General features: G+C 33.6%; 1 protein-coding gene across 1 annotated transcript in view; it reads left to right on the top strand.

The window, feature by feature from the left end:
- CADM2 (cell adhesion molecule 2) overlaps window positions 1-27713 on the top strand; it is a 244731-nt gene that overhangs the window by 124604 nt on the left and 92414 nt on the right. The window contains exon 6 of the mRNA XM_055314056.1: window positions 6637-6727. Within this exon, the coding sequence (XP_055170031.1) occupies window positions 6637-6727 (91 nt within the window). The remainder of the gene's footprint in view (window positions 1-6636; window positions 6728-27713) is intronic.

The raw sequence follows: 27713 nt of genomic DNA, 5'->3' as shown, positions 1-27713 counted from the left end.
GCTTGCATTTTGAGAGAAATAGGAAGCAACTCATTCACTTATTCATTCAACATTTAAAGAACTCTTACATTTAAGTCATTTTGGTAGGATCTGACAACATACTATTAAATAGGTTAAGATCTTGGATTGTGAATGCTCAAAATGTAGTGAATGAAGCAGCCATGTAAAAATACATGTATTTTATTAAGTGCAGTGTTTTGTAGTAACAGTATATATATATCCTGTATAATGAAATAATTTAGACCAAATGTTTACTGTTCTTTGCCATTTGTATGTTTTTATGTTATTATGTTATAAACATTGTATATTTTATATAATATATATGATTCTATGCGAACAATTATGTTCAATAAATATGGTGTTGTAAGAGTTGATTTACTTGAAAAATTTTAAAACAGACTGGAAATTGTTACTTTTTAAAAAATGAGTAACATAAGACAAAGCTAGCATAAATTCATAATAATAATAATGCATCTTTACTAACCCCTTTTTTATTGTCATTAATTGGTACAATACAATGCATTATGTTAGTGATTTGAAAATAATATACAGATCCACAAATTACTGAAGAAAGAATGTCATTCTGTTTTGTGAAGAAGTGGAACAGAATGAAATGCAACTCATATTTCACTTAGACTGGAAAATAGATTATTTCCAAAGCAAACCTGGAATTACTACTTAAGTAAACTTTGGTTAAAAAAAAATACTCCCAATCCTTTTGAAATGAGGAACTACAATGAAAAATCTATGAATAACTTAAGAAATATAAACAACAAGAACAAAAAACCTGTTTTAATAATTCTGAATAGATAACTTGGCAAAGGCATGCAATAAAATGTGTGGATTATGCAGTATTTACTTTCTCATTCCAATTTATACTTTGATTAGTAAAAAGATTAATAGGCTAATAAATGCACACATTTAAGATTATTTTATAAAATCATTTATATATTGTGTATTGTGACGCTTCTTAAAGAATCTTCCATTTGTTTTGATATGTAAAAAAATAGTACAGAAAAATACATTTACATGGTAGTTTTAATTATGAAAATAAATATTTTAAAGAAATCCTGGGAATTGAAGATTCTTTTTACCTCCCTGAATCTCAGTATTTGTCACCTGTAAATGGGTCTGTTGGACTGAGTCAATACTTCTCAACTGATCAGTCGACATTGAAATCACCTGTGAAATTGATGAAGGAAGGCTTTCTTCATAGAAGAATTCCAGTAAATAAAGGCAAAATTAATGAAACAATTATAAAATTAGCATTTGCAACTCTTGGTGGAAGAACTGATTCAGGAAAGATTTGTGCATGGATGTTAAAGCCATTCCATGAAAAGTTAGGAGACAGAAAAGGTGCGGAGAAACAACATACTACTTCTCTGCTTGCTTGCTAATTGCAATGGGGAAAAGTGGACCTTTACACAGGACAGGTATGGCCATCACCACCTTAAATGCTTGGTCACGAAATGTGAGACACCCAGCATTATAGAAGCAATCATGTGATGTGAAACTTTGAAATTTTCCAAAAGTTTATCTGAACCTAAGTAAGCCTATAGCCAAGGGATAGATCCAAGTCTTATGGGAAATAAGCCTTAAACAATGCTAGGAGTCTTTCTTTAAGAAAAAGAACACATAATTAGGTACGAAAGTGAATATGTGGAGTGAGAAAATAAAATCACAAGCTACAAATTTCAAAAAGCCTCAAATATCCTGGATATCACAAAATCTAGGAAATTAACATGATATTCATATTAATTGGTGCTTGCCATGTGTCTTTCTCTCGCTCTTCCCCTCCATTTTTGCCTGGATGCTTTATGATCTGTTGCACAATACCATTTTCTGTAGAAGAGGGGTCTTCGCCTTGGCTTTGTGGTCAAGGAGGGGGCATCCCACCACACCCTCCTCCCCAGCTGACCCAGAGGCTCTGGGGACAAGCCTGAGCATTGCTAGTCGTGAAACACACACAAGTGTTTCTAAAGTGCAGCCAGAGCCACAAACACTGGCCTGGGCCATGTCTAGGCCTCCTACACCCTCAGCTATGACTCTCTCCACCTCACACAACAGGGTGGCAAACAGAAGCCACTGGACGGCTCAGTTGGTTAAGTGTCTGCCTTTGGCTCAGGCCATGATCCTGGGGTCCTGGGATGGAGATATACCTTGGGCTCCCTGCTCAGTGGGGAGTCTGCTTTTTCCCCTCCCCTTGCTCATGCTTGCTCTATCTTTCAAATAAACAACTAAAATCTTTTAAAAAGAAAAATGCAAGAGAGTAAAGAAGTGTAAAGATCACATGAGACCTATAGGCAACAGCAATGATTTTGCTTTTAGTCTTAAAAGCAAAGATTAACCATTCAGAGTTTTAACCAGAACATTGATTTCTCAGTTTTATGTGTTAGTGTATGTGTGTGTGTTTTAAGATTTTATTTATTTATTGTAGAAAGAGACAGCATGAGCATGGGAAGGGCAGAGAGAGGGGGAAGGAATTCCAAGCAGGCTTCACATGCAGTATGAACTCAACCTGGGCTCCATCTTACGACTGTGGAATAGTGACTTGAGGTGAAATCAAGAGTTAGATGCTCAACTGACTGAGCCACCCAGGTGCCCCTATCAGATTTATGCTTTGAGAAGACAACTTTGTTTAGTTCTAAGAGTCAAATTTTAGGGGAGCAAAAACTGACATGAGAAAGAGGGCACTCACTATTGCAGTAAATGAGATAAAAGAAGTAATTGTGGAGCTATAAGTAAGAAATGAGTAGATTTGAAAACTATTCAGGATGGAGATCAACCAGACTTGATTGATTGATGAGAGAAGTACAAGGAAACAGGAGATGTCTGGTGTATGAGGGTGGATGGAGGCTGGTAGTATCTATAGGACTACAGATGGCTGGATGAAGAACATGGAGGGAAGGATTGGAGGGCTTGAGTTCACTTTGGACATAGTGAAGGCACCTTGTCTTTTAGACATGCGAGGAGACATGTCAGATGGGTGCTGCGTATATGTAAATGTAGCTTGTGGTACAGAGCTGCCCCTAGGATATAAACCTAAGAATGATTAGTTAGTAAGTAGAAACTGAAGAGATGGGTGTGGCTTAAAGGACCCAGCCAGAATTAAGGTGAGAACAGATCATGAATTCCACTCTTGGTGATTTCAGTATTTACAGACTAAATGCAAAAGGACAATTCAACAGAACCTGAGAAAGAGTAGCCAGAGATATAAGTTGACTCAGAAACATGTGGATAGTAGGGAAAACACTGAGAAGGGTGGTTAAACCTAGCAAACATACTTCATAGGTATAGAAACTGAACAACATTTTGAGTAATTCCCAAGTAAAATAAGAGCATTGTATTATATCCCTTGATTTTGGTTACTCTAGAGGTTATTTGGCGATCTCCCCAAAAGTTCCATAGAAATACATGTATAATGTATTATCTGCTTTAGCATTTTCTTATAATTAAAATTCTGTGTTTTGGATATAAAAGAAATCCTGAATCATGCTTCAGGAGACAATTTATTATATGAATTCTCACCTGTAATAAATTGCTTAAATAGAACCCAGCAGAGCTAAGAGAAATTGGGCCATATTCTGTTTTCCTCTGTTCTAACAGCTACCTGCCACTGTACATATTTCACTTTACTGAAGCAGATACTAGGGCTGACTTGCCCATATCCCTTTGGAATACACCATTTCTGTGCACTGAGTAGACTCAGCGTGCCAGGGAAATAGTATTTCCCCTCCCTCCAGAGTAATCCTCAATCAAACACTAATGAAAATTGGTAAATATTCCCTACATACTCCTGTCCCTTGCTCATCAAATAACATAGCTCTGAGGCATGCCCCACATTATATTTCAGAGTTCCATAGCAGAATTGAATCCCAGTTGCTCACTGTGTAATCTGCTCGATAGAACATTCTTTATTTACTTCCTTCTTTTCCTGACTCACTTTTCAATCCTTCCTAATATCACACCTATTAAACACATGTCTCAGGGTCTGTTTGTTAGGTTTCTGTATTTGTCAGGGTTCTCCCAAGAAACAAAACTAATAAAATGTATACATAGAAAGAGAGATTTATTATAAGGAATTGGCTCACACAGGTATGGAGGCTATAAATCCCAAGACCTGCAAGCTGAGTTGCTAAGCTAGAGATCGAGAAGAGCTGATGATTTAGTTCCAGTTTGAGTTCAAAACAGGAAACAACAACAACAACAAAAAACTGATCTTCTAGCATGAAGGCCATCAGACAGGAGAACTCTCCCCTATATGGGGAAGGATCGTTTGTTTTTTTGTTTTGTTTTGTTTTTTATCCAGGCCTTCAACTCATCTGACAAGGCTCACCCACATCAGGGATAACAATCTGTTTCACTCAGTCTACTGATTTAAACATTGATCTCTTACACTGGCACCTGGGTAGTGGAGTGGGTTAAATGTCCATTTCTTGATTTCAGCTCAGGTCATGATCTCAGGGTCATGAGATTAGGCCTCGCATTAGGCTCAATGCTGGATGTGGAGCCTGCTTAAGATTCTCTCCCTCTGCTTCTCCTCCTGCTTGCACTCTCTAAATCAATCAATCAATAAAGTCTTTAAAAAATATTGATCTCTTACAAAAATACTCCCACTGAAATATGCAGAATGGTGTTTAGGCAAGTGTCTGGTCACCCCCAAGGTATAGTCAAGTTGACACATAAAATTAACCATCGCAGACACCCAAATTAGACACAACTCTCTTTCCTGAAATCACAGTTTCTGATCTTTTTTCTCCAACTTTTTTCCTCTGGAACTGAAACTTGCTTTTTGTTTGTAAGGATGAAATTACATTTGGCTATATACATATATGGTCAAAGTTCAAAAGACAATAGACCTCATCTTCCAGAATATTCTGGCTCACACTTGTTATCTTGCATAATTGTTGACATTTCATCTTCACTTTTTGAAATGTTATAATTTGAAGAAAAAATTATACAATCATCCTAGTCAATAACTGATTCCATAAATGTTATGGTGATAATCAAGAAATTACTGAAGTAAAATTTAATCCTTTATTAAATTATTTTTTCCTACTAATTAAAAAAGTATGATGAATTGTGTCATATTTCTTTATTTTTTTCCTTGGGTTATTTCACAAGGAAATTATTTAATGGTAAATGTCTATTTGCAACCAGGATATTATTGTTGGTTATCAAGAATGTGTTTTCTTGCTCAAAGGATTGAAAAATAATGTATTTAAAACCTATAAATTGGGCAGCATGGGTGGCTCAGCGGTTTAGCACCTGCCTTCAGCCCAGGGTGTGATCCTAGAGACCCGGGATCAAGTCCCAGGTCGAGCTCCCTGCATGGAGACTGCTTCTCCCTCTGCCTGTATCTCTGCCTCTCTCTCTCTCTCTCTCTCTCTCTCTCTCTCTCTGTCTCTCATGAATAAATAAATAAATAAATAAATAAATAAATAAATAAATAAAATATTTTTAAAAAATAAAACCTTATAAGTATGATATAAGGTTCCACACGATCATGGTTTACTGTGGATATATGACAAATCTGAATATTTTCCTGAAGTAACCCAAAAGTAACCTGAAAATTACATTGTTGATAGAAGCTTGTTTAATTGGTCCAAAATCAGAGAGTGGGTATAACTGCAGAATGGTTTAGTTCTATCACAGCTAGGGGAAGGGTGGAAATGATTGTGAAGATCTGGAGCATTTAGAGCCTATTTTGTTTATTATTGAGTATGCACAGGTAAGAGCAGGAGGCGATTCCACATGGACTGGAATTCCATGTTGTGTGGCCACGCAATGCCAGGACCAGCAAAGTCTCATAAAGCAATGAGCATGTTTACACTGTCTTTTTTTTTTTTTTAGTTTATTTTCCATTTCTTCTATGAAATAGGTGTTTTTGTTGATTAGACTGTATTATATGGCATGGAAGTTATAAATATCTTCAAGTATTTTTGAAATCTCTTTCACCAAGGATGATTTTATCGTTAAATGGGAATTATAACAAAATAAAAAATAATAAATAACAAAATAAAAAATAATAACAATTATAACAATTATATTGCAGCATATATAACAAGAAGTTAACTTTTAGCAATATTTTAAATATTTAAACATTTGCTAACAAGCAAGCAACATGTGCTAAGTCCTGCATTATTGCATTTTCAAAAAGATTCTTCATAATGCTTATGAAACCATAGTTGATCCTGAGTTCTTTAAGAGTTCTTTATTGTGAGTCCTGGTATTCCTGCGACAGAAATAGTGTTGTTATTCAAATGTACATAAATGCATTCAGTCCATAATAGTATTCATAGCCATCTATAAATAGTTGAAGAAACAATTGTATGAAATGCTTGATATTCATCTGAACCACTTTTTGCAATTTCACTTTTCTATTCAGATTTCAGAAACAATACAACAGTGGTGCTCATAAGATATTCAGATATATTTTTGTTAGCTTTTCATAGATAGGGTGGTATCTTCTTATAATTGTGTATTCAGTTTCACCAAATTTAAGAAATCCCTTGAAAATGTGCAAAATACTAAGAAAAAGCCTGAACATACACCATGATATACAATTATTAAATATATGTTTTATGTGTATTTAGGGAACTTTCTTAATATCCCTTTTCATTTGTTTTTTTCTAGATACACCATCAGTCAAGATTATACCATCAACTCCTTTTCCACAAGAAGGACAGCCATTAATTTTGACTTGTGAATCCAAAGGAAAACCACTGTAAGTGATTTAATGAGCACTAAACTGTTTCACTTTTTCTCTCATACTGTTTTGATTTTAGGCTTTAGCTTCAGAAATCCACTGCTTTTGTCTTTTCTTGGTGGGCAAAATGATCTCTAGAAAGAAATCCCCTGAACCATGTCTTCATTAAGTATCTGTGGAAGATTGGTCTTTTACTTTGTCATCTCCGTGAAGTTTCTGGGAAGGTTTCCAGCTGTGATTTTTTTCCCCCTTTTATCTCTAGTAAGATATTCAACCTGAAAGGAAAGTGGGCTGAATCAGTCAGTGTTTACATCATAAGATTGATAGATGTTACACATTGCTGAACTTACTCCGCCCATGAAAATGTTTGAAAATTTTGAAGCATCCTCAAAATATCCCCAAGTTTTAAGACTAAATGGGAAATCATTTTCGTAATCTACATTTCAAACGGATCCCCCATAAGACATAATTTGTGAATGTGAGATGCTTCAATATATTCGATTGTAAAGTAATTTCATTATTAGAATATATAGGTTCTAATGTCACTTCAACTTTAAAATTTTACTTTCTGACCTTCATGTATATAAACAACAAACTCATGGAAAATCTAATTTTATGCAAAATTCAAGAGTGGATTACCCAAATGCGATTACTCAAAGACTATTTGACAGCCATTTGATCTTTCTAATATAGTAACAGTCTAGGTTGAGCTGAAAATAATTTGAATTTTTTAAAAGCTTCCAATTGATTTGCATTTTGTTTAAATATTAGTAGGATGAATTTAATTGTCTTCCATAAATAACTATATGGGATAGCTTCTGCATAAATCAAGTTAAATTACGAAAAAGTTATTTCTAATAACGTTTGTTATTTAAGTGTAGATTTCTTATTATCCCATGAGGAATTTTCTAAAAGAATTTTAAGGCAGAAACCTGAAATTTCTACTTCCCCAGTTATATGATATTATAATTTTAACACACTAAGTGAATTCACACTTTCTTTATGAAAGTTTTGGTATTTTAAAACTTTCCTCTCTTCCAGTAATTATTTTCTAAAGATACAAATATGTTGATTTAAAGAACATTCAGTAAATTAATCCATTATTTTTCTTCTATCATTTAAGAAGCATTGAAGGCATTCTCAGACCTTGAAAGGAACAAACTTGCTCATAGTAGCTTTACTACATTTTGCTGGGCAATTCACTTCCCTAGTTCTTACCTTCTGATAAGCTTAAATTGTTTATAGAAAATATTTGCTAACTGCAGTATGCTGAATGTGGCAGTGCATTTGGGTATCATAGCTGCAACAAGAGCTTTTGGCTACAAGTTCAGTACTTTTAACTAGAGAAGGAAGTGTAATAGACTCTAGTCAGTTTTAGACACCCTTAAATCCTAATTTCTTTAGTCCTGACTCTGTATCTAACAACAGAATTTCTTTTCTAACTTTACCTTCTCTCTCCATTCCTGTTGCTTTCCCTTATTATTTCCATGATAGTCATCTCCTCCTTCCTTCCTTCCTTCCTTCCTTCCTTCCTTCCTTCCTTCCTTCCTTCCTCTCCTTCTCTCTCTCTCTCTCTCTCTCTCTCTCCTTCTGTTGTTTTATTTTTTTGCTTTCCTTCCTCCTCATAATCTCAGAGGTCAGCATATGGGACATGAAGGAACATGATCAGGATTAGGGCATAGGAGTTTTGCTTTTCCTTTTCTTCATTAATCTGCCCAAAGAACATACGTGTACACTTGGAATATGTGTATAACTATACAATTAGATGAGGATGGGAAATATAATATTAGAATGCTTGGAATCAAATATGTCCCTGCTCAAATAGTCTCCAATTACCTGTCAATGATCTACTGTTTGGTTCCATATCTACTCCCACCAGCAGAAACAGCATTTAATTTATGTGAATAATCAGTTTGTGAGATCTATGTAACTAGGTTTCTAGGTAATCATTTTTCTCAGCTCAAATGTGGTTGAATAGATGTGTTTTATCGTGGGTCTCTGTATCAGCTACCTAGAAATAAGCTTGGATATGTAATACTCTTCTGCACTGCAGATGAATGAAGAGTACAGGGCTCTCTCATTTGTTTATTTCATTCAAGACTATGGGGCTCCTGGGGGGCTCAGTGGTTGAGCATCTGCCTCTGGCTCTGGTTGTGATTCCAGGATCCCGGGATAGAGTCCCACATCAGGCTTCCTGCAGGGAACCTGCTTCTCCCTGCCTGTGTCTCTGTCTCTCTCTGTGTGTCTCTCATGAATAAATAAAACCTTTTTAAAAAAAGAATACAAATGTTCCAGAAGTTTAGGAAATAGAAAATATTACCTTTGTCAGAAGGATCCTAATATCACTTTGGAAATAGATAAAGGAGATAAGAAAGACTCTTTATTTGATGGAAAAGAAAACTAAATCTCAACAATGTTCACCAAATTTCCTTTATTCATCTAGGTTTAAAACAGATGACTCGGGATTTATAGTCAGTTCAATCATTGCCCCAAACTTACATTCTTTCAGCTATTTTCTGCTATTTCAATTGCTGAGTTTAAATTGTCACTTATCTTAGCCAAAGTAACTTTTGAAAAACTAGAAGTTTTCTAGTTTTCATTGCATCCCTGCAATGATGTCTAGTACTGAAGATGAACCCCTGGAGCCTGAAGGTGAAGGACTGGCTAGTCTCAAGAAATATTTTACTGTTGCCACCCTCTTTGATCAGGCTTTTTTCTTTATCTGTGCCCTTTCTGGGAACTTGCCAAATTCCTAACAAACTGACCATTTCTAGTAGGAGGTTATAACCATATTTAAAAAAATCCCTAATAGGTATAATATCTTCTGGCGGTTACCTTATAAGCTCCATAAGGGTTAAAATGGTCTTTATAGTCTGTCTTTATCCATATAGTTCCCATTGTTATATTCCGTATGCCAGTCTACAAATAAATGTCTATTAACTGATTCTCTTGTGTATTCATTTGCAATTTCCTTTTTTTTTTTTATCATTTTCTTTCCTTGTAGATTGCCAGGCCATTAACATTAGAGAAAATAGCCAACTTCTTTGATTCCTTCCTGTCTCTAGACCACTGTTTCTCTTGTGTTTTTCCTAATCATCTTAAAATCCACTCTTCTGCATTTTCAAAGTATCATTTCTCGTAAATGAAAGCATTAACCTCTTTCAAGACAGTGTAATTCCTAGCCTCTCTTTAGTTTTATTGTGTCTCAAACAGTGCCAGATGAGGCAGATAGGACAAAAAAACAAGGGAAGACCTAAAAGAAATCATTGGATTTTCCCAGAAGGAAATCTTACTGATCATAAAGAAAACCATCTCACTAGAGCAAAGAGAACAGAAGGCAAATTCAAATGGATTAATCAGGGAATTAGTAGGTGGTGGGGAAGTAAAGAAAATGGAAAGACCATCCATTTCAGAAATGAATCATGAAAAGTGGGAAGGAATGAGAAAAAATTGTATATCAAGCCAAAGTTTTAAAAAAATAATAGAACCATTGTCTATATTTTAAGGTAGGATCAAAAAAGCCTGAAGAATAGGAGTGAAAATGAGGCATGTGATATCACATATATCCATTGGGCGGGTTCAAATTTCCTGTCTTACTCTGATAATCACTGTCCATGTTCTGCTCTATTACTTTGCAGCTATTACACCTGATTCCCCATTTTGTTATTTTGAAACCACTGAGAAGCAACACCGTGGCTTAGCTTCTGATGGGCTATCAAAACACTTAATTTCTACCATATTTCCCATTTGCCAGATCCACCTTGAATGAGCCAGTGAAAGTCAGAAATGGTAACAGATATGTGATTCCTTTTCATCTTGTAACTTTAATCCATGATCAAATCTTCATTGTTTCTTAATAAGTATTTGACTGATACATAATTTCCTAAAGAATGACCTATTCACACTTATCAGGCATCCTGATTATAGGCAAAATAATACCACTGTCTTTTGTATAAATCATAAACCGATGGCCTGGTTCAACATGCACTGAGACTCACGCTCCTAACCTGCCCTCCTGTATGCTAATGTTGTTTTCCTTGTTCTAAATGTGAGGACCCCAGTGACTGTTTAGGAACAGTCATGCCTTATTTGTCTGCTCTGGACTGAAGCCTTTTGCTATTTTCCTGTGGAACAGCTGCATAACTTGGGCCAGGACCAAATTGTTCCACTTGACATTACTATGGAGGCATTGTATTCTTTTCTTAAAAGAGAGATTACTGTACATGTCTGTCTATTGTTTTAATTTAAGTTTAGAGTGAGGACAGAGCTAATGCCAACCACTTTTCTTTTAAGTCCCCAGAGTTTTTGCAACCTTCTCTTTCTTTGGCTGAATTCCCAGACAGCTTTCAGGCAGCAGCATTCTCCATTTATAGGAATAGAGAAAGAAAAAAGCTGTTACATTACAGTAAAGTCATGACCTTAGAAGGTGTGATGTTGCCCCCACGTGATAGAGCTAAAGAATCAGCATTCATTTTAATCAAGTGTTTAACACTCTGGAAATTTACTTCAGAAAAGCTATGGGACATTTTCAGACAAATCAATGTGTGATTTGGCATTTAATCTATAAAATAAAATAATCATAGGTATCGATAAACTTTTCTGTATATCCAGCATGAAGCTTATGTTTTACTTACTATTTTACCTTCTGGTAACCACAATTTTTCTCCTGTCTTGGCATAAATCGAGTATATATAATTACATCCCACATAACATGCCCTGTTCTGTACAAAGAAAGAGTTTAATCTTCAGGAAGACATATCACATACCATGTAACAACTAGTGAGGTGGTTTACAGGAACAATTATGCATCCATGTACAAAATGATCAAGAATTTAAGAAGCAATCTGATAAGAATGTATTGATGTATTTGATGCATTTTTCTATTAGCATAATAGAGATTAAAATGAGATGCAAATTAAGGCTAAACAGTTTTATTATACAAGTCCGTTTTCTCAGCCTAAAATGACCTTTTTATAAATCAGATTATTTACTCATTTTCATGTAACCTAATCACAGCCAGAAGAAATGACAGTATCTACCAGGACTAAAAGAAGGCAAGTTATCATCCATAATGAAATGTTTTAGGCCAAAACGGGACAAAAGTGAATTTTGAAAAAAAGAACACTGATCTACAATAATAGCATTTTCATATCATCTGACCTAATGCATAATGGATGTTAATTACAGAATAGCTATTTCTCTCCTGCCATCTATATTATAGAAAGTCATCTAGTTAATCATCAAGATCTGCGTTTTTGTTCAGGTATAATTCGTATGCTGTCACGCTCTGGGCACCAAAAGTTTTGTGGTGCATTAGAAAGAGAAATACAAAACTAGATTTGAATTATAGTGAATATCTGTGACCAGGGTGGACTTGAGCAAGTCACTTAACCACTTGAAGTATTTTATTTTTATTTAGTAAAATTTACTTTTTAGAGCAGCTGTAGTTTCATAGTGAAACTGAGTGGAAAGTACAGGGTTTCCATATTACCCCCCACCACACATGCACAACACCCCCTACTATGGACATCCCAAGCAACAGTGGTGTTTTTATTACAAACCATGAACCTACCTGGACCCATTGTTCTTACCACAAAGTCTGTAGTTTACATTGGGGTTCTTTCTTGCATACCAACTATTTTTTATTCTCTAAAAAATAAAATGAAATCTAGTGAACAAACTGTTTTAAAGATGAATGACAATGTATATGAAATTTCTGTCTCCAAGTAATTTTGTAATATATAATAACCATGAGGATGATGATAAATTATGATTTTTATCAGAAAGTTGCAGGAGATATATAAATTTGGTGAGATATACACACAGTATATGTGGGACTCGATCCCTGGTCTCCAAAATCAGGTTCTGGGCTGAAGGCGCTAAACCGCTGAGCCACCCAGGCTGCCCCCATGTTTTTTTTTTGTTTTTGTTTTGTTGTTGTTGTTGTTGTTTTAAGTAAAATGCTTAAGATATCACCAAAATAATTGGTGGAATAAACATAATGAGAGACCATACCATTTAGATATTCTCACAATGTCAGTCTTTGGTATAATAAAGGTTACAGGACGTTTAGATTGTTTTTTGTATTTATTTGTTTTTGGGTTTTTTTTTTTTTTTTTTTGGTGTGTGTGTGTGTGTTTGCTTGTGTTCCCATATCTAGAAGATGCAAAATTGTCTTAATTAATTAATTAATTAAAAGTTGAAGGCAATATTAGCCAGTTTATTCTACCATGTTTTTAAATGTATAATATTGGGAAATTAGCTCTAAGTTTTCATAATCAAAAAAATATATACCCATGTGCTGTGCTTCCCATATGAATTTCTTTTCTGAGGTCCATATGGTCTTTTACTTCCATCTCATGGCTTCAAAATTTAATCACATGTTGACTCTCTGGAAACATACAAGTGCTTATCTTGGAAATGAAACCAAATATATTTGGTTTTGTTTTTGAAACAAGAAGCTGACTCTTGGTAATCTTCACTGCTGCTATTTAGGCTGGGAATCTGTGGTGTGCTGGGCACTCAATCATTTTCAATTAAATGTTCCTATGTCTTATAAAAGTCCCATAAGAGCTTGCAGAACCACAATTACAGATCCATAGAGGAGATATACTTCTTGAACATTTCTAGGTAAGCAGTTTTCTTACAACAAAAAGCCAATTATTTTGAAGGATTATGTAAATGTTCAGTGGGAAACTCTAACACAAAATTATCTCAGTATGTTTGAGACACCATTGTGGAATGATGCTGTCTTACACATTTACGAGGTTTTCAAGATGTGGACTTTTGGACACATGGGTTAAAATATCTTTGTTTTTTAATGTATCAATTGTGAAATTACATCATGGCATTTTACTCTTTATTTAAAGATGTATAAACATTGCATGCATGTTTATATATAAACAAGTCATCGAAATGGTAATTGCAGAGAAATTGCAGAAACAAAAACCAGTCTTAACATTAAAAAAGCTGAGGGATGCCTGGGTGGCTCAGAGGTTGAGCAGCTCCCTTCACTCAGGACAATGATCCCGGGGTGCTGAGATTGAGTCACACATCAGGCTCCCCACAGGGAAACTGCTTCTCTCTCTGCCTGTGTGCCTGCCTCTCTCTCAGTGTCTCTTATGAATAAATAAAATCTTAAGAAAAATAAATAAGTAAAAATTTTAAAAAATTAAAAAGCTGAAATATTATACCTCATTCTTAAAGAAAATATAAACACTTTGCTCAACAAGTGCCATTCAATAAGATTGTTTTTTTCATCTTTGCAATTTTTTTCTGTAATATGTGTCATAATGTTAAAGCTAACATCCCTCCAGTGGTCACCAGTCAGCTAACTGGGAAATAGATTATTCTGTGCTCATGTTAATGTTTTGACTATGACTTTGTATAACATATGAAGGAAACAAAATGTGTAAACTAAAATTAATTCAGAATCACTGTAGATATTTGGTAGTATTTCAATTAATGGTGAAGCAGAAAAATCTTTTCTTTTTTTCACTCAGCTAAGTATCCAAGCTATTAAAAATATTCACAGTTGAGGAACATAAACCTTTAGCAATATTTCTCGATTGTGATAAATTCATTTTCTTAGAACTCTTCTTCAAAAGTGTCTGTGTCATTCACCTGATTCTAGGCCAAAGACAGAGTTACAAAGGCATTTTTGAGACAACAAATCCAAGAACACAGAAAAATATCAGCTTTCTTCTTTTGAGGGAAATGTAGAATAATAAATCTCTCTCTTCTTTGGAAAGAAAAACTCATTCCATAATGGACACCTGTCTATATGTACTTTTTATGAACCATATTTAATACAAGAAATGTCCTTCATACATAATGAGGATAAATACCCAAAAAGTGCTACAAACACATCAGTTAGATTGTAAATTAATGTCAAATATTCATGATCAAATAGAATTTCTATACACTAATTAGTTCATGGGTTTTCATTTTGTTTTGGTCTTATAAAATCTATCTTCTGTGAACATAAGTGCATACTCATGTGATTTGTCTGGTAAAACTCTTTTGTTTTATTTATTTATCTAATTGAAACATAGTTGACATACAACATTATGTTATTTTCAGGTGTACAACATGGTGAATGGACATTTATATACATTGTGAAATGCTTACCCCAAAAAGTATACTTATCATCTAACAACATACAAATTATTATAATATTGACTATGCTTTCTATACTATACTTGACATTCCATTACTGTTTTATTTTATAGGAAATTTGTACCTCTTAATCCCCCCCACCCCCATACCTTTCCCCTGTGGCAACCACCAGTTCTGTCTATGGGTCTGTTTCTGTTTTGTTTATTTGTTCTGGATTCCGGATTTCACATATAAGTGAAATCATACAATATTGTCGTTCTCTGTCTGACTTATTTTGCTCAGCATAATGCCCTCTGAGTCTATACATGTTTTTGCAAATGGCAAGATTTCCTTCTTTTTATGGCTGAGTAATATTCCACTGTATGTGTATGTATGTGTATCTTCTTTGTCCAGTCATCTATTGATGGACACAAGTTGCTTTCATGTCTTGGCTATTGTAAATAATGTTGCAATTAATATAGGGACATATAAATCTTTTTGAATTAGTGTTGTTTTTTTAGGTAAATACCCAGAAGTGGATATGTGAAATTGCTGGATCATATTGTATTTCTATTTTTAATTTTTTTGAGGACCCTCTATACTATTTTTAATACTGTCTGCACCAGTTTACATTCCCACCAACAGTGCATGAAGGTTCCCTTTTCATCACATTCTAGCCAACACTTATGTTTTTGATAATAGACATTGTATCAGGTGTGAAGTGATGTCTCACTGTGGTTTTGATTTAGATTTCCATGATGATTAGTAATATTGAACACTTTTTACACGTACCTATGGGCTATCTGGGTGTCTTCTTTGGAGAAAATGCTTATTAGTTCCATTGTCCATTTTTAATCTGATTGTTTTAATGTTGAATTGTTTGAGTTTGTTATATATCTTGGATATTAATCCATTATCAGATGTAACATTTACAAATATCTTCTCCCATTCAGTAGGTTAACTTTTTGTTTTAATGGTTTTATTTGCTGTAAAGAAGCTTTTTAGTTTTATACAATGGTTTATTTTTTGCTTTTGTTTCTCCATGCCTGAGGAGGCAGATTTTATATAGTGCTAAGAACAGTGTCAAAGAATTTGCTACCTGTTTTATTTAGTATTATGGTTTCAGGTCATTATTTAGGTAAATATCTAATCTATTTTGAGTTTATTTTTGTATATGTAGAAGTAATCTGGTTTCATTCTTTTGCATGTAGCTGTCCAGTTTTCCCAGCACCACTTATTAAGTGACTATCTTTTCCCCATTGAGTATTCTTGCCTCCTTTGTCATAGATTAATTGACCATGTAAGTGTGGTTTATTTCTGAGCTCCTTAATCAGTTCCATTTATCTATGTATCTATTTTTGTTCCAGTACCATACTGCTTTATTGTATTTTTGTAAGATTGTTTCAAATCTGAGAATATGATACCTCTAGTCTTGTTCTAATGTCTGTAATTAATGATGGCCTTATAACCTTTCTCAAGATTGCTTTGATATTTGTGGGGTTTTTTTTTGTAGTTCCATACAAGTTTTAAGATTATTTGTTCTAGTTCTGTAAAAAATGCTATCGGTATTCTGATTATGACTACAGTGAATATATAGATTACTTTGGGTAATACGGACATTTTAACAGTATTAGTTCTTTTATTCTATGGAACATGGACTATCTTTCCATTTATTTGTATCATATTCAATTTCTTTTATCAATGTTTTAAGGTTTTCAGAGTATAGGTCTTTTACCTCTTATACTTAGTTATTTTATTGTTTTTGATACAATTATAAATGGGATTGTTTTCTTAATTCACCTTTCTGCTAGTTTGTTGTTATGTATATAGGTGCTACAGATTTATACGTAATAATTTTGTGTCCTGCAGCTTTACTGAATTCATTTCTTAGTTCTAATAGTTTTTTGGTGGAATATTTAGGGTTTCCTACATATAGTATCATGTCATTTGCATTAATAAAACTAAGAAAATTCTTATTCCTCTGAAAGCCATGTACTCAAACAATTTAAAGACATTTTCTTGCATTACAGAGGTTTTACAAGTGGAGTATATAGAGATTCACTTTTTTCAGATATAACCTCAATTATATGCCAGCCCCTAAACATCAAAGTTTGAAAAAATTTAAATGGTTAAACAATGCCCCAAATTATAGAAAATATGAACATTTACAAAGGTCTTTAATTAGAATAGGAAGAATCTTCCAGTAATTAATGATGGCCTTGTAACCCAACTCTTGCAAATTCAGAGTACCAGAAGTATTCAGAGTACCAGAGTAACCCAACTCTTGCAAATTCAGAGTACCAGAAGTATTTCCTTTAAGCAAAGAAGAGAGAATCAAAATAAAAATAGGAGAAAAGAACAGCAACCATTGTGACTTGTGACAAGCAGATGTCTCTGATGATGAACTTTATCACTAATACTCAAGATTACAAGTATAGGGATGTACACAGTGAGCAAGGTTCTTGTCTCACGGAGTCAAAGAATGAATCTCACAGTCAAAGGAGATTGAGCAAAAGGATAGAATTTTATCAAGCAAATATACAGAGGAAGCTCTCAAGTGTAAGAGGGGTCCCGAATGGGTTGCTAAGGACTTTGCATCTCTACCCTTTTATTAGGACCTTACAAGGAAATTTGCCAGTGGTTAGTCAATGGTCTGGAACTAGACATGATGCTTGTACATTTTGTGTGAGTCTTTGTTTCTTGTGACATCTGTGATCTGTAGATATATTTTGCTAGGTCTGGTTTATCTTTATAGTTAACTTCTTTGAGGCCTGATCATTTTTGTGGTTATTTTCTATTTTCTGTGGTTGCAGTATAATTATTAGAAAAACATTTTAGCCCTAGCAGTTGGGACAGGGGTTCTGTTTTTTTCTTTCTCATGTCTATTTTTGTTCTGTCCCAGTGTCTGTATACCTGAAATATCCCCAGAGCTTAAGTGGGGCCCCTATTCTTTTCCTACCTAAAGTCCCATCCTTTCCCTATTTAAGGTGACCATATAAAAGCAAGATTAAAAAATATAATAGCTTGCAGTGCAAGGACAAAAAGACCTATTGGCCAAAGGAATTCTCACTTTGGTTCAGTGTGTTTCAAGTTGCTGGCTGTGGCTTATTAATGAGTCATAAGATCAATTAACAAATTATCTTTAAAAGCCAAAAATTAAAAGAAAATGATAGAATTGAAAAGGAAAATATACAAACGTGTAGAAGAAAAAGTAAAGAAAATGTCACAGTGCCAAGCTTTTATTTCCTATATGCATTTGTGCATTGTGTGAGGTTATTAAATGTGTTTCTCTATAGATCACACCTCAAAATTTTTGAAAATCATTGGATTAAAAGCGACTGTGATGAAGCTGAAATCTTAATCACTTCAGTCCCTCTAAAACCATCAGCCTACAAAAATATATGTTCAGACAAGAAATCTTAGCTCCAAAATATAGGCAAATGCTGCTAAGAATGTTATGTTAAATAATGCAGGTAAATTTGATCTTTTGAAAAAGATTTCAATCAAATGACTAAAATGTCTTAAATATCAATTACCTTCAGCATTGACTTATATGGAACATTTAATTCTCCAGCTACCAGATAAATGATGTGCACTTTACTTTTACTTTTCTAAGACCATTGATTTTAATACCAGAAAAGAAACAAGTTATGGAGCAGAAGCAGTTCTGCAGTAGTAACACAGTGTTTGACATAAATATTAGACCTTATAAGGCTAATTAGCATTATTTTATAGTAGCATAAGTAATGGATTGTAAAATAACTCTTATATGGAAAACAGGACCCCATCCTTATAACGTGCCCTTGAACTGAATGGTATTTAGGCATCTGACTGAATAAAATGCTTCTAAATACATTTATAATGTACCAAATTGAAAAAGTGTCAGATTCTGAAAAATTTAGTCATAAGTTTTTGAATTAAAGAAAAGTTAAAATGTTCCAAAGTCTAGTTTAGTTGAAGGATATTTTCAGAAGTGACTAAGTTTCAAATAAAATGAAGAAAATATTTTCTTGAGCATGACCATTTTTAAATATATCATAGAAATTTTAAGCTTAATGTATATCCACAGAGGAACTTATTACTGCTTAGACGAGGATGGATGTTTACTCAAGATTTCTTGATCTTTTAACCAGGAATTAATATTTTTGTATTTACCAAAGAAAAGAAAAGTTAAGTACAGATAAGGCATGGGTAATTGTTTTGCTTTCCCAAAAGCCCTTGAGAGATTTATTATCCTAAGCATCTGTTTTTGAATATTTTTCCTTCAGTGCTAAAATCTGTCACTCCTTCAGGATCATAGCAATCTTACCTTTTCTAGAGATAATCTTTTATTTGTTGTGCCATAAATTGGCTGGAATTATACAGTGTGCAATATGACTGCATTATTTCTCAAAAGTGTTAAAATAATCATCAAAGAATACTATCTTTTCTGTAAAAAATTGTCCTGGATTTCACAGGCACTCTCAGAAAGACCATTATTTTCAAGTCTTCTAAAGAGCACTTACCTCTTGCATATAGGTTATTTTCTGTTTCAACTACAAGCTTCTAAACTTGAAGGCAAGAAGTGCCTTAAAAAATAGAATCACATAGCATATGCTCAGATTAATCAGGATAGAAGTCCTTTTCTTATTTGCTATTGAGGTTCTAAATCTAATGATGAACTTAATACTGATGTTATTGTCCCATCTAAATCTCATCTTTAATGTAATGAGATGTCTACTTGATACTGCACTAGCATAATGGTTGATTTCAGGAGTTTACATGAGTGACTGGATAGATTCAGAATTAGAGTGTCAACTTGCAGTGTAACAGAATAAGTAGGCTTTAAAAATTTTCCACTTCAGACTGAATTCATTTATTGCTACATTAAATACTTTTGACCCTATCAGACAGATATGCGTATAGTGATATTTGAGTTAGGGGCTCTCACCGCTGAGCCTTTAAATAGGAATCCCTAGGATTCTCAGACTTCACATAGAAGAATAACAATAACAACCCAGTGCATTGCTTTACATGAAAGGAGTTGTGCAGATATGAGAAATATCATATCTGTGCTGAGCAAAGTCTAGCCCCTAAAAATCATTATGATAAATCACGTAATTGAAGTGCACGGCCGGAAACCACTAAATACAAAGGACATGGAGACCAGTGAGCAAAAAAGGCTAAGGAGTCATTTTACTCTTTCTTTCTCATACAAAACACAAAAACAGGCTCTTTCAGCCCTAAATATCTGAAATGTTAGGATGGGGCCAACTTAATAAATGATGATACTAGATGTATCAAAATATCAATTTTACAAAAATACATATTTTAAATATTATGTTAGTTTTAGGAGCCAGAAATGTGTAAATCTAATCATATGCTCTAAATAATGTTTATAATGATACATGAGGCATATTTCCATGGATCAGAAAAATAAACTTACAAACTTTTTTAAATACGTGAAATACTCAAAGACATGGTAATAATATTTACTTTGGCTTTGAAATTGTTTTTCTCAAAAAAAATTGCTTTCTTATTGCTCTTCATGCTTATTCTTGCATGATGACTTCAAGAACAATAAACAAACAGACTGTATACCCTCTCCTCATTTCTTCTTTATCTTGTTTTGATGTTCTGATAAAGACAAAGAGAAGACAGAAAAGTTGCATTCATCAGGGCTGAGAATTAACCAGATAAGCACAATGGATGGGAAAAAGAAAAAAAGAAATCTTGATTGTATTTAAGACTGATTAAAGAGGGGTACTTGGATGGCTCAGCTGGTTAAGTGTACGACTCTAGGTTTTGGCTCAGGTCATGACTTTGCAGTTGTGGCATTGAGCACCACATCAGGCTCTGTACGCAGCGTGGCATCTGCTTCAAATTCACTGTCCTTCTCCCCCTCATTCACTCTATTTATCTCAAATAAATAAAATAATCATAAATAAATAAAATCATCATCATAAAATAAGTAAAATAATCAACTTTCCCTATCTACTACATCTCAATCTTTTTCATGACTTGTATTTTGTTTGCACATTTATTTGTTTACTTAATTGATTGGTTGGTGGTATGTTGATTTTGCATTATTTTTTTTTTCTTGTTTAAGACTGATCTTGTTCCTGGTGTACGGATTGAACAATATAACGAGAATAGCTCCTCTCTCTTCATTATCACCATGCATTTTCTGGCTCCAAGAGTTGTATTTACTTTTCCAAGAGCTATTCCATTATCTTCTATTGTTCTTTACTCTCCTTTTTTACTCCAACTTTATGTAGGACCTGGTTTTCTCTGTTACAAATTCTGTATATGGTCTCCTTATTGAACTTCCTTTTTCAGATATTTCACATTGCTATACTTAAAGAAAACTCTGACCAGGAATATTCACTACTTAAAAGACTTAGCAAAGTATATTTGTCTGGATATTTTAGCTTGGTACCCAAGGCCAGGCTTGAGTTGATTTTTGTTTTTTTGTTTTTTTTTTTTCCCTATGTCTGTACCCCAAACCTTTCCATTTTTTTTGTTTTTGTTCACAGTTCTCTTTGTGACCAGAATGTTCCCTACCACTTTTCATTCTCTCTCCTATAAATGACATCATCAAGCTTTTGGTCTGACACTAAAATAATACTTTTCATCTTCAGCTTTTTTGTCTTATAAAAATCTTTGTCTTGGATCTAGTTCTTTATGAGCATATTTGGTCCTGTTAAAACTTATATCTTGGCTTTTGATTTTATTACTCCCAACTCAGTTATCCTATCAAGTGTCTTTAACTATGCCCTTTCATGATTTGTTATCTTAGCTAATTATAATATTACCTATTATTAATCCTGTTCTCTTGGCACTTGATATATTTAAATTCGTCTTTTTGACAATATAGCCTCTGGAAGGCAAGCATCCTACTCAAGTTTTTGACTTCTTAGTGGGCATCATCCATTTCTACCACTCAAAATCCTGCCACAATTAAAGATAACAATGAAGAATTTTATCTTCCATAAAGCCTGTTCCAATGTCCCTAGTATAGGTATGGTGAACCTTTATGATGTTTTATAACTCATTTGTGCCACTTACAGTGCCCCGCAAGTGTAATGGTTGATGATATACATCTTATATAAATTACTAAAATATAACAGCACAGAGAGAAGATGTTTATTTTCTTCATATCTCTCATAATTTCAGGTTCAAAAACTTGCACATATTTGTTTATTGATATTTGTTAAATAATAGCTGTATAAACTTATGAAGTACCTAGTCAAGAGTACATAGGTATGCTTTAACAAAATAACCACAAAAATCTTCATTGATCTCTTTCATAAGATTTACATTTTTTTACAAGTGTAAAAGTAAACATTTTCTGGTAATTAAACTCATTGACACTCATTGAAGACTACTATAAATGTTTCTGAAGTTTTGTTTTCCTTTGAGCAAAATTGTATCTATAAAGACAGACACATAAATGTTTTTCACTGATTATGTTTTAAAATGAACTTCAACTGTAAAGTTCACTTTAAATATTCAAAGTGAACTTGAATAATAGTAAAAGTTACTTGATGTTTTAAGAATTGCTTCCAAAAAAAAAGAATTGCTTCCATAAAAAGTATGAAATCCATAACACAAACAAAAGAAAAGCAAATTTCATCATAATTAAGTTGCACAACAATCAAATTTGAGGAAAAAAAATCACAGCTTGATGAACCCTCCAAGGTCCTAGATCAACATTTTATAATAGTTAAGAATATGATTTGAAATATATGCAGAATGTTATTTACACAACTTTTTTCAGAAACCTCTTATTTGATCTTCAATAACAAAATAACCTTTCGTGTATCTTTACATTTGAAGTGGTCAATGTAGTAAGTAGCTCCACAAGTAATAGCAGCCACATCCTTGGCTTCCAACAGAGACTCGTTACAAAATTATATTTTAAATTGATTGCCTAGCTTTAAGAAAGGCTACTCCTTGAACTTGCTTTGTACTTATATTTTAGATTTTAAGAAAAGGAATGAACAATATCAGCTTCTAATTTTTTTTTCCCCTCTTCTCTTTTTTTCTTCTACCTCACTTGGTTGGCAATGTTTGGGCTGTGGCTTATGGATGCAATTTCAATCCACCCAACAAAGAATGGCTAGATTCTCTCAGAGTCCTCATTCCTAGAACTCGATAAATTCAAGTTTTTCTACTTGAACTCAATGTCAAACTCATTTTGCAGTTTGAACTTAATTTCTCTCTCTCCATCGTGCTAACAATTTGATAGCATGAATGCAGAGTTTTATACATAGACTCTTCAGTATAATTTTGCTGAAAGCAGAAAAAGGGATTGAGATGTTTAGGTAACTTCTCCCACTTTCTCACATGGTAGATTGAAACTGTCATGGGTAATAGAGGAGCATCGAGCTAAAAAAAATCTCCCTGGTATTCCATCTTCAATCACATTGCCTACCACCTGGGAATTTCTAAACTGAAATAAAGGCAATAGTCATCTTCATGTGCCATACAATCTTAAATATATCAGACACCAAGTTATTAAATATAAGTTCCTGCTTTGTCTCACATGAAAGAAATGTAAGATACATGCATTTACAAGTTTCTTTCTTTTTTTCTTCGAGCCAGAATGAGGTGTTTACTTGAATTCTCTTACAGCAACTTTTATTTTCCTTCATTTAGGAAAAATAAGTTTCATTTCCATAAGACTAGTTTTACTGTTAGAGTCCAACATGTGTTGTGCTTATGAGGGAAAAGGCACTCCCAGGGGATATAGCCATTTGGGAAAAGGAAGATACTGGAGAATGCACCTTTTCCAAAGTTTGGAAGACCTTTGCTCCCTGTCTACTTCTGCAAGACACCAGGAGAGTTCTTTTCTAGGAGATGCGCGTCATGACACTTACTTTTCTATACCTGATCTGCTTATTCTTTATTATTCTTCTCAAGCATGAGCTGGAAAGAGGATGAGAGTTAAGAAGGCAAAGTGAGATTCCACTGCCATCAATACCTAAGGAATAATGATCCCATACACATACATATACAGCTGGAAGAATTAGAGGGACTCTTCCTATAGTTTGACTTTACAGAATAAGCGCCCCAAATAAAGAGTTTTACTGGAAATGAGGTTTCTATCAAGTTCTAGATCTAAAATAGGCTGTTAGTCTGAGGGAGTTGTGGCAATTCATTTCTAACACTAATTTATAAATAATGAATTACTAAAGATATCAGAGAATCTTAGAGATATAGAAAACAAAATACTAAATTAATAGTGATTTTTCTGAAAATCTATTAAGGTAAATAAACTCTACCAAGACCTTAGAATACCAGAGAATAAATGTGCAACCATGTTTGGTTTCTTTTTTCACTTTTATTTTTTGTTGTTTTCTGTCATCCTATGAAGAACAGCTGCAAAACGCCATTAGGTGCATAGGAAAAAAAAAAAAAAGATGTTCTTATCCCTATAGTTTTGATAGACAGAAACATAAATATTGGGGCACCTGGTTGGCTCAGTGGTTGAGCATCTGCCTTTGGCTGAGGATGTGGTATCGGGGTCCTGGTATCGAGTCCCGCATCAGGCTCCCTGCATGGAGTCTGCTTCTCCCTCTGCCTGTGTCTTGGCATCTTTCTGTGTGTCTCTCATGAATAAATAAATAAATAAATAAATAAATAAATAAATAAATAATCTTTTTTTTTAAGGATTCCTAAATATCATTTCATACAAGACGATTTCCAAATTCTAATTATCCGGGCTTTTACAGGGGAAACTGGACTGACCACATTAAGCCCTCTCTATGGAGTTATGTAGTGTTATCTCATGCCTGATGCCATGTCAGTGTCCTGTTACTCCTGGTGTAACTCCTGTTTTTTAGCCTTATCACATAGAAACTATAGACTGGAACCAGTTTTTAAATGATCTCCTTTGGTTGCCTGACCAGCAGGGAAGATTGTTATTCATTTGCAGCAAGAAACTCAATCATTTCTGGGTTCCAATTAGAGAAAGCCTATGGGCCCTTTTATTAAGATGAAACACAAATTGTATCAAGAATTGCTAAACCACTTAATATTTTTATGGTGATATTAAGAAGCTTGAACATTTTAAATACTAATTGGAATATGTGTAGGGTATTTTTAATCGATGTATAAACTCTAACCTCCATTTCATTAAAATTGTGTCTTATGGTGCTTTTTTTTTCCACCTTGAAGATTTACCATACACAGTAGGATCAAGAATCCTGCAGTGTTCAGTGTTGGTTGGGACACACACTACTATAATCTAATCTTAACCATTTCTGCAGGTGTTTTTTCATTATTCCCAAAAAAAGAGAATTATTTTTTTAGAAAACATTTTTTAAATACAGACTATAATTTAAATAGTTCTTTAACTTCATTTCTATATACACACTTTAAAAATATCTATCTAAATTAACTTACACAATTACAGAGTCCTATACTTTAAGAGGAGACTGAAATCTTATGAACACAAGCAGAAAAAAATTATGACAGTTTGGGCTTGGTGGGGTATAATTTTGATTGTATGGAAATGCATAAGTATATACATATGCATATCTGTGTATGTTTCAAAATTCTGATTTATACATTAAGAAAGTATTGCCTTTTAATAAAAGACTTCTGTTAAATAGTATTTTAAGGATGAATCTTTTAAAATGCAAGTTATCCTCAATACAACTGTTATTTTAATGTTGGCCTTATGTGGCTTTGTAGAAAGGACACACCTTCTAATAGTATTTCATTTATATGAAGTGAGTCACAGTTTTGCCTCTTCAAAGGATATTAAGAGTGTGCAAGGTACACAGTTATCCAGGTTATCAGTTTTAACATAAGAATTAGTAAATTCCAAGACCATCCAGCTGATGGGGTGGGCTACATGAAGCAAGTTGAGAAATACTAATGGTTTAGATTTTATTTAAGATACTATGAAAGTAAGTTATCTATATAATCAGATGATATAAATTAGTATATTTTCCAATTCTTTTGGATATCTAGCTTCTTTGTCTCTTTTTTTTCCCATAAAATGTCCTTTCAGAAGTTTCACGAGTACAGTCCTGATTATCTTCTCTGTTCTCCCCAAGTATGTTTTACTACTTAAACTAAAGGATTCTTTTTTTTTAAGATTTTATTTATTTATTCTTGAGAGACACAGTGAGAGAGGCAGAGATGTAGGCAGAGGGAGAAGCAGGCTCCATGTGGGGGTCGATCTCGGGACTCCAGGATCATGTCCTGAGCCAAAGGCAGATGCTCAACCACTGAGCCATCTGGGTGCCCCAAACTAAAGGATTCTTTCATCACATTGCTGATCTGCTTGTTTTGATACTATTTCTTAAACTTTTTATTCCTTGGTCCACAACTTTTATCAATTCTCCAAAATTTTTTTAAAAATATATTTTTTCTGTCTTAGAAAAGCTGCCATAGTCATAGGCATCATTTATCAAGGTACATGTCCTCATTGTCTTTATAGTAACAAAACGGGAGTAAAATATTTACACCAAATTTAAATGATCAAAGTCATTTCAAAAATAATTTCTAATATAATAAAGTCATGTTTAAATAGAATGTTAGACATATAAGAGGTAGGAAAATATTAATCATGTTAGAAAGCAAGAGGTAATGGACAAAGCCTTAACTGCAGAGTCAGACTAGGGTTTGGAAACATCTCTGCCAACATTCTCACATTCGTTAAATTTAAAAAAAATTGTATCAGAAGTATTCTTAAAAAAAAACGTAGTATTCTTGTGAGAAGTGTAGAAATTATTAGTGACATATCTAGAATAGCTACCATTATCAGCCCATGGGGTAGGTATTATTAACTATTCCTATAACTAATAATTACAAAAGTATGTAAAATATTTGAAGACAGAAATCCCTGGTTCATTTATTCTTTCTTTCCTATAAGCAGGTTTTGAAATGGGAATTCTTTGCAAGAATTTAATCAAAAGAGAACTATCAGTTTCCCTAAGCTCATAAAACATTTTTTTAGATTCCACATGTAAGTATGATCATATAGTTTTTGTCTTTTTCTGTCTCACTATTTCACTTAGCTTAATGCCCTCAAGGTCTACCCATGCTGTTTCAGATAGTAGGGTTTCCTTTTTTCAATGGTTGGATAATATTCCATTATATTTGGAATATATTTTCTTTTTCTGTTCATCCATTGATGGATACTTAGGTTCTTTCCATGTCTTGGCTATTATAAACAATGCTGCAGTGAACATGAGATACAGATATCTTTTTGAAATAGTGATTTTATTTCCTTTGAATATTCACCCAAAAGTGGAATTGCTGGATCAACGGGTAGTTCTAGTTTTAATATTCTAAGAAGCCTCTATACTATTTTCCATATTGGCCATACCAATTTATATTTCCACCAATGCTGTGTAAATAAATGTTCCCTTTTCTCCACATCTTCTCTAACACTTGTTACTTCTAGACTTTTTGATGATAAGCATTCTAACAGGTATGATGTGATATTACATTACAGTTTTGATTTGCATTTATCTAATGATGAGTGATGTTGAACATTTTTTCATGTAATTGTTAGCGATTTGTATGTTCCCTTTGGGAAAATGTATTCAATTCCACTGACATTTTTTAATTGGGTCATTGTTTTGCTACTGAGCTGTACAAGTTCCTTATGTATTTTGGATATATACCTGTTTAGCAGATACAAGATTTGAAAATATTTTCCCCTATTCTTTAAATTGCTTTTTCTTTTTTGTTAATAATTTCCATTCTGTGCAGAATCTTTTAATTTATTTTTATTTTGTTTTGTTTCTAAGTTTTTATTTAAATTCCAGTTACTTAACATACAATGTTATATTAGTTTCAGGTGTACAGTATAGTGATTCAACACTTCCATATAATACACAGTGCTCATCACAGCAAGTACAATCCTTATTCCTCATTTTCTATTTCACCTGTCCCTCCACCCACC

This window comes from Nyctereutes procyonoides, unplaced genomic scaffold (genome assembly GCF_905146905.1).
Source record: "Nyctereutes procyonoides isolate TBG_1078 unplaced genomic scaffold, NYPRO_anot_genome, whole genome shotgun sequence".
Lineage (NCBI taxonomy): Eukaryota > Metazoa > Chordata > Mammalia > Carnivora > Canidae > Nyctereutes > Nyctereutes procyonoides.
Note: the sequence above shows the minus strand (reverse complement) of the source record. Positions and strands in the feature narration are given on the sequence as shown.